The sequence below is a fragment of the Arabidopsis lyrata genome (genome assembly GCF_000004255.2).
Source record: "Arabidopsis lyrata subsp. lyrata unplaced genomic scaffold ARALYscaffold_1, whole genome shotgun sequence".
In the NCBI taxonomy this organism is placed as follows: Eukaryota; Viridiplantae; Streptophyta; class Magnoliopsida; order Brassicales; family Brassicaceae; genus Arabidopsis; species Arabidopsis lyrata.
The window spans coordinates 28,328,813-28,336,277 of NW_003302555.1; the positions used below are offsets into that span (position 1 = coordinate 28,328,813).

Consider the following 7,465-nt stretch of genomic DNA (forward strand, 5'->3'; position numbering starts at 1 on the left):
TATTAGGAGAATTAAATGACCGTTTTCCCCACTAATCAATGCATCTTTTCTGCTTGGGTTTAGTTAATTTTAAACTAAAACGCTCATCTTTGGGCTGGGCCTGTCTTATGAACTCGGTAAGATTGGGTCGGGTCGTGTATCTTTAGCTGGATAAGTTAGTCAAGTCGGGTCGGGTCGTTTATTATTTTTTTTAAGGCAAAAAACCAAAAAATCAGAAGTAAAAAAACAAAAATGAAAAATTGAATAATCAAAATCGAGAAAACTTCATAATCGAAGTTCTTCTTCTCGATCTCTTGGTGCTCGAGAGAGAGAGCATTGGATAGAGAATTTTCTTGGGAAAGTAACAGAAGAACGAAGACTAAGGAAGAAAAACTAAGATCTGTATATATATTCGACGCGTCTTCTTCGTTCACCTATAAGGTAATCTGAATGCGATCCTGGAAATTTCTCTGATTTTTCACATCGTAATCGTTGAAATTTTGGGACTTCTTTGCTTTTTTGATTGATCCAATTGGAGAAAATTCAAATTACGTCTATGTTGAAATTTTTGCTATCTTATAGTGGAAAAATTCATTCTTTTGTTTCGTTGCTTGTATCGAGTAAAGAGTATATATGCATTGTGATAATCAGATTTTAGTTATAGATCTCAGTTTTGGGAATTGGCTGTGTAGTAGTTGAAGGGTTGACTCAATTTGGGGTATTTTGATTGCAAGTGAAATTCTTCTGCTTGTAATTGGCGAATTTATTGATGCAGTCTAGTGTTTGCAGAGGGGAAAAAGGTGATTTTTTTTCTTTCTTTGTTGTGGAAATGGATGATGTTGCTGGTTTACAAGAGGCAGCTGGAACCAGATTTAGCCAGTTTGAGTTAATCGGAAGAGGATCGTTTGGTGATGTCTACAAAGCGTAAGTATTTTCTTAAGATTTTGCAGTTATTAGCTTCTTTACTTTGAAATAATAGAGTGATACTGATAAATGTGCTTTCATCTGGAATATAGAAACTCATGAAAGCATTTTTTTTGGTTATCACACAATAATACTGATATGTGAGCACTAATCTGACCCACTATGTTGACATTTCTTGCTAGAAAGAAATTGAGAGTTTGTTGATATCAAGTGGGAAAAAGCAGAATTTTATGGAATAAATATTATCCCATTCCAGCCTTGATCTAGGAGAGTCTGATTTGCATTAGTTTTCTATCTTGTCCAATAAGGACTAACTAAGATTAGTTACGTCTACCCTATTCATGTGCTGAGCTGTTGCCTCTGATTATCAGGTTTGATACGGTGCTTAACAAAGATGTTGCCATTAAAGTTATTGATTTGGAAGAATCGTAAGTATTTGTATTTTTTTTTATGTATTTACAAAGGTATTCTTTTATATGCTACTTGTTTGCGATTCTTAAAGTCAGTAATCTATATTTGATTTCTCTATAAAATAGCTCTAGTTTCCGGCTGTAGTATTCATGTCTAAAGAATACCACAATGCTCAGTGCCCTTTTCTAACTAGTCCTTTTGCTTCATATGTGACAGAGAAGACGAGATTGAAGATATACAGAAGGTATCTCTTGGATTGACCTTGATTTTTTTGGTTAGTGTTAGTATGCAGGATTCTCGTGTTCACATTTTGTTATCAACCCCAGGAAATTTCAGTATTGTCACAATGCCGTTGCCCATATATTACCGAATACTATGGTTCTTACCTTCACCAAACCAAGTTATGGATCATCATGGAATATATGGCTGGTGGCTCAGTTGCTGACCTTGTATGTTATTTCACTTCTTTTCTGAGTTGAGATATAAAATTGTTTGTGTGATGATGCACACATCTCTGTGGATTTCTTATTCTTTAATTCTCGTTTGTGCAAATTTTAATCTAATAAACTGTATTGTGAGTGTAGCTTCAACCGGGTAATCCATTGGATGAAATTTCAATTGCTTGTATTACGCGCGACCTACTTCATGCTGTTGAATATCTCCACGCTGAGGGAAAAATCCACAGAGATATTAAAGGTTTTCTCTGCTAATATATTTTAATATGTTATGGCTTTTCTTGATCCAACTGCGTGTTCTCATCGCTTATTGCATGGCAAATTTTTTCTTTCTATTTTTGCAGCCGCTAATATTTTGTTGAGTGAGAATGGTGATGTTAAGGTATTCTCTACTTCTTAAACTTATTTGATTAATTTCTTAAATTTTCTTTTTATGTCCGAGTGGTTTAGTTGCGCAGCTGATCTCGAACTTCTTTCACGCATATCAGGTTGCGGACTTTGGTGTTTCTGCACAATTAACCCGGACAATATCAAGGAGAAAGGTGCTTATCTTATTATACTAATGAATCTCCTGACTCTATATCGTGTTTCTTTCTTCGTCATTTATTGTGCTTACTGTTTTAGTAATTTAGAATGTTCTTAAATAGGCCCACTCACTTTATTACCCTTGTCGCTGTGGCTTTGTGCAGTTTCAGTTCCCATGCACTACGTCACATAATTTTGTGCATGCTTTTCCATAGTCTAATCATTCCAATGTTTGAACATCTTAAGAATTTCATGTCATAAGTTGTCCTATGGAAGCTGAAGGATAACTATTTTTTTATATTATGTTGAGTTCTCGCCTGTGATGCTTTGATGTTATTATACAACTATTCCGACTGCATTCGCTAATAATATAAAATGGGCAGACATTTGTGGGAACACCATTTTGGATGGCACCAGAAGTGATTCAGAACTCAGAAGGGTATAATGAGAAGGTATCTCGTCCATCTACCGTAGCTTCTTTTGTTCTTCTTGTTTACCCAATCTTGTGTATGCCCTGGCTTTACTTGTTTTGTAGCCCTTTCTAATCTTGTCTGTTCTGATTCTGGGTTGATTTTTTTCAGGCAGATATATGGTCTCTTGGAATAACAATGATCGAGATGGCAAAAGGAGAACCTCCACTTGCTGACCTTCATCCTATGAGAGTGCTTTTTATCATTCCCCGGGAAAGCCCTCCTCAGGTTTCATCCTAATACTGCCATATGTCTTGATTGCAAAGCCGCCTTTCACGACCTAGACATTTAACTTTTGTATTTCCTCCGCAGTTAGATGAGCATTTTTCACGTCCTTTGAAGGAATTTGTTTCGTTCTGCTTGAAAAAGGCTCCTGCTGAGGTACTTGTAGTGTGGTCTCTGATCTTTATTGTCAGCAGTAAAATGCAAGATCTCTCATACAACTCTTTCTTATACTTTCAGAGACCAAGTGCCAAAGAACTTCTCAAACATAGATTTATAAAGAATGCTAGGAAAAGCCCGAAACTACTTGAAAGAATAAGGTGTGATCTTTGTTCTTCCAACAGTGTTGGTTTGTGGTTATAATTTATTTACTCCGCTTATTTTATTGTGTGACAATAACTATGCGGTTTGATTTATTGTTTCCTCAGTTGATTCGTTTTTTCCGATCTGCTATATGCCAAGCGAAAATACAGAACAGGGTGATTTCTAATGCTGTTCTTTTTCTTTTGTTTGAAGAGAGCGGCCAAAATACCAAGTAAAAGAGGACGAAGAGATTCCAACAAACGGTCCAAAATCTCCCGTGGAATCTTCTGGGACTGTTAGAGTGGCTGGAGATGAGAGGGGCCAGGGAACTTCTGGAACTAGGTGCGATAAATGGTCTACTCTTGGGATTTCTTCTCTCTTTCTTGTTCGTCAAAATCTTAAGAACTTGGAGCTACAGTTTTCAGGTAAAAACTGTCAGAAATGCGGGGTGGGACTTTAGCTTTGGGGGTTCACAGGGTGCTGGAACTGTTCGAGCTTTAAAACCTCCACAAGCCAGGGAAAGGCGCCAAGAAGTTAGTTCTAATCAGACTTCTCAAAAAACATCACGAGCCAGTGGTAGTCAATTGTCATCCACTTTTGGTGTCCCTGAAATCTCTGAAGGAGGTTTTAATAAAAGAGATTCTTATCAGAATGACAATCAAGAAGAAGTAAGTTCCTTAGCCTCTTGTGTGCCTAGATGCAGTCCCATTCTTTCTTATTAGCAGACATTGCACGGGAAATCCTCTTGAACTTCACAAATATATCATGATCTGTTGTGTTTCAAGTTAACCATTTTCAATTTGATTTAAGTTCCTTTCATTTGGAGGATTATCACATCTTCAGAAGGATTATTAATATAGAATAAAAAGAACTGGAACGTGGTAGATCATACTTTTCTCATCCTTGTCCTTCTGAATTTTCAGGATGATTCAAGTGGTTCTGGAACTGTTGTCATAAGATCTCCGAGAAGCTCTCAGCCATCTTCAATGTATCGTGATCAAAGCTCTGGGGTATTGGAAATTCTTCCTCTCTTTTTTATAACTTATAAAGCAAGTCTGTGTGCTTTGCCTTAGTCCTGTCATGCGGTTCCAAGATGTCTAATTCCAGTTCTGCCGTGTAGTCTGCCAACAGGTATACGTCTTTTGATGATGCTTCTACAAGTGGAACAGTCGTTGTCCGTGGGCAGAATGATGATTCTGGATCACCTCGAACACCAAGATCTAGACTAGGGCTTCAAGAAAGAAGTTCCAGTGCCTCAGAAGATAGCATCTCAAATCTTGCAGAGGTTGTTTAAAACTTTATCTTTTGAAGTTGTGTCTGAAATTACAAGTTATTCTACTGTGTTCTTATTCATTTCCGTTCTTCTTTCAGGCAAAATTAGCACTTGAAGCAGGTTTCAGAAGAGGAAATGCTAGGGAAAAACTTGGTAATGGGAAGGTTAACAAAAGAAGAGAACAAGCAACAGATAATTCTGATTACTTGAGGTTAGTGTGTCTATGTATACTAAGCTTCTGCTGGTCACAGGATTTGTATTGTTATTTCTGACATGAAAGCTGTTACCTTGCAGAAATTCCCGTGATCATTCTGATAAACAGAAACCAGTCATAAGATCACAACAAGTGAGTGATGATGAAGATGACTCCAAATTAGCATCATTGTCTGCATCATTGTCACTATTGCTATTACCATCCCTAAAAGAGGTAAGCTCCTACTTATGATATCTATAAACTATACTCACATTTGGCATCTTACTTCTCTCAGTGAGTTGGGAGTTGTCTTCAATTTTGAGATAAAAAAGTTTCGTTTTGAGTTAGAAGCTGCAAATAATGTAGGCTGTCGGGGGTGACGACTCAAAAGGATCTGTTGGACATAGAGTTTCGAGATCCTTAGTGAACATGGAACGCGAAAAGCCTGGTTCTTCTGAAGCTTTTATTGCCAAACTGATCGAACAGTTGGGAAGGTACGGGAAACTCTAAAAGAACATATACACACTTGTTGCATACAGTATATATCAGTCTGTTTTATTGTCAATACTTTGATCTGATGAACCTCGAAAATCGTCATACAGTACAAAGGAAGTGTCAGTGAAAGAAGTGCAAGACATGGCGATCCGTGTGTTCGCTAAGACAATGAACAAAGATGCAGAGAACAAAAGAAAGCAAGCTAGCAAAGAATTTAGTTCCAATGCAAACTTTAGTCCACTTGCAAGATTCTTATTCTCAAGGTTTGACTGATGATTAACATTAAATCTTTTCCTGAAACGAAAACAGATTAATAACTTCAAATCTTTTCTTTTCTGTGTTTGCAGATGGCTAGGTCAAACATCGCGTGATCTTAACCAAAGTTGAGACACGCACAGAAGACAGAACGTAAGAATGTTGTTTGTGTGTCTTTTACATTGATTTGATGCATTGAATTTTGGTATTTATGTGTATAAATTTTTCATCAGAAAAAGGGTGTATTTATAAATTTTAAGTTTCTTTTTCTTTTTTTAATTGTCATTTCCTTCCTATTTCGGCTCTTTAGTTTTATCTTTATTTTCCCTTCCTGGTTTTTTCGAGGGGAAGCATATTTATTCTTAGTTGTATAATTAAGGGCTTGCCTTTATCTTGTGATAATATGTAATCACTCTTGCCATTTCATTCATAAACCAGTACTCATTATCATTATTTTTGTTTCTCTTTCTTTAACTCTCTCTCTCATATAACAAAAGTCATCAATTTCTTGGCAATTTGTGTGATTCATGAATCGGACAACTCAATGCAGCTGTAAACTGAAACTTTTGACTAACAAGAGTTATTACCATGAGGGGACCTGTAGTGAATCAAAACATATCCTCAAGTTGCAGGAACACTAGCTCGGTCTTGGTTTAGATGGTTAAGTCCCAACTCTCAAATGCCCAGCAAACCGAAGAAGCATACCTCCAGCCCTCACTATTCCAATGGACTCACCAAATCAGTCTTCTAGAAGACATCTATAACGGACTATGTCGTTCACAGCAGCATCAAACAGAAACTACAAAACACAAAGAAACATCTATAACCCTAGTCTCTCTTAGAAATTAAGGTTAATAACTTAATAGTATACTTTCTTATTAATGAATAGAGACCCTTAGAGAACCTCCATCATACCATTGACGGAGGTGCTCCTATATACGCCTTCATCCGACTTAATCATGCAAAGAAAAAAAAACACTTTAACATAGAAATTAAAATATGAAAACCAAATTCATAAAGTAGAACACCAAAACTAAATAATTAAAAGGCTTAAGCGTACCCTAATCAACCTAACCATAGTCTCGTATCAAGTTACTAACACAAACTATTCTTCTTCTTCATTGAGGACAATCAGGCCTTTTCATTCGCATTTGCCATTTCCTCACCTTCAAAAATGAAAAAGAGCCTTGTTTAGTGTATGGGGGATTCCATTTTACCTCCCAAATGTTAAAAACAAAATAGAAACATATTCTTACCAGACTCGGTGGCTTTCGCTCTTCGACGTAGTATTTCCAGCACTGATACGATTTTAAAAAAAAATCAATCAATCACAGATTTGTATTTTCTCTTTTTCTTAGAAACAAAATACGGATAATCTCAACATTACCACCAACAACGCAACCCACAAATCCAACGTCAATAATGCGAGCCGTCAAATCTCGGCCTGTTAGCTATCGCAAATCCGCGTTTTTCCACCAAAACTGTAAACCTGCATTTTTCCGCCAAAACCGCAAACCGGTGTTTTTCCCGCCAAAACCGTTGACCCACGTTTTTCCGCCAAAACTATAAACTCGCGTTTTTCCGGCAAAACCGTAAACCCGTGTTTTCCCGCCATAATCGCATAACCATGTTATAGGAAACGTGGTTTTATGTTTTCTTTTAAATATTTTAATCAAAAATTGAATTTAAGTAGAATATTAGTTTTAAATATATTTAATATTTTGCTCTTTTAAAAAAAAAAAAAAAAAAAAAAAAAAAAAAAAAAAAAAAAAAAAAATTTTTTGGCCCTTTTTTTTAATTTTTGGAAAAATAAAATTTTTAAAAAAAAAAACCAAAAAAAAAAAAAAACAAAATGGGCTTAAAAGGAGTCCCCTTTTTTTTGGGGAAAACCCCTTTTAAAAAAGGGTTTAAATGGGGGAACCCCTTTAACCCCCTTTAAAATTTTTTTCTAAAAGGGGTT

At 36.2% G+C, this 7,465-nt stretch overlaps 1 protein-coding gene across 2 annotated transcripts; it reads left to right on the forward strand.

Annotated features, from left to right (window-relative positions):
• Positions 1 to 202: 202 nt before the first annotated feature.
• On the forward strand, positions 203 to 5,958 carry LOC9327795 (germinal center kinase 1). Of its 2 annotated transcripts, none has more exons than XM_021011479.1 (21): positions 203 to 420; positions 769 to 903; positions 1,275 to 1,331; positions 1,531 to 1,558; positions 1,641 to 1,763; positions 1,899 to 2,010; positions 2,114 to 2,151; positions 2,258 to 2,311; positions 2,678 to 2,746; positions 2,876 to 2,992; positions 3,077 to 3,145; positions 3,227 to 3,306; positions 3,503 to 3,631; positions 3,708 to 3,957; positions 4,213 to 4,299; positions 4,410 to 4,574; positions 4,661 to 4,773; positions 4,857 to 4,989; positions 5,122 to 5,249; positions 5,358 to 5,513; positions 5,598 to 5,958. In XM_021011479.1, the coding sequence occupies exons 2-21, from the start codon at positions 809 to 811 to the stop codon at positions 5,635 to 5,637; spliced, it is 2,043 nt and encodes a 680-aa protein (XP_020867138.1). In that variant the 5' UTR covers positions 203 to 420; positions 769 to 808; the 3' UTR covers positions 5,638 to 5,958. The 2 variants fall into 2 exon arrangements, with proteins under 2 accessions (XP_020867138.1, XP_020867139.1); XM_021011480.1 differs by having other exon boundaries at positions 227 to 420; positions 755 to 903.
• The last annotated feature ends 1,507 nt before the right edge of the window (positions 5,959 to 7,465 follow it).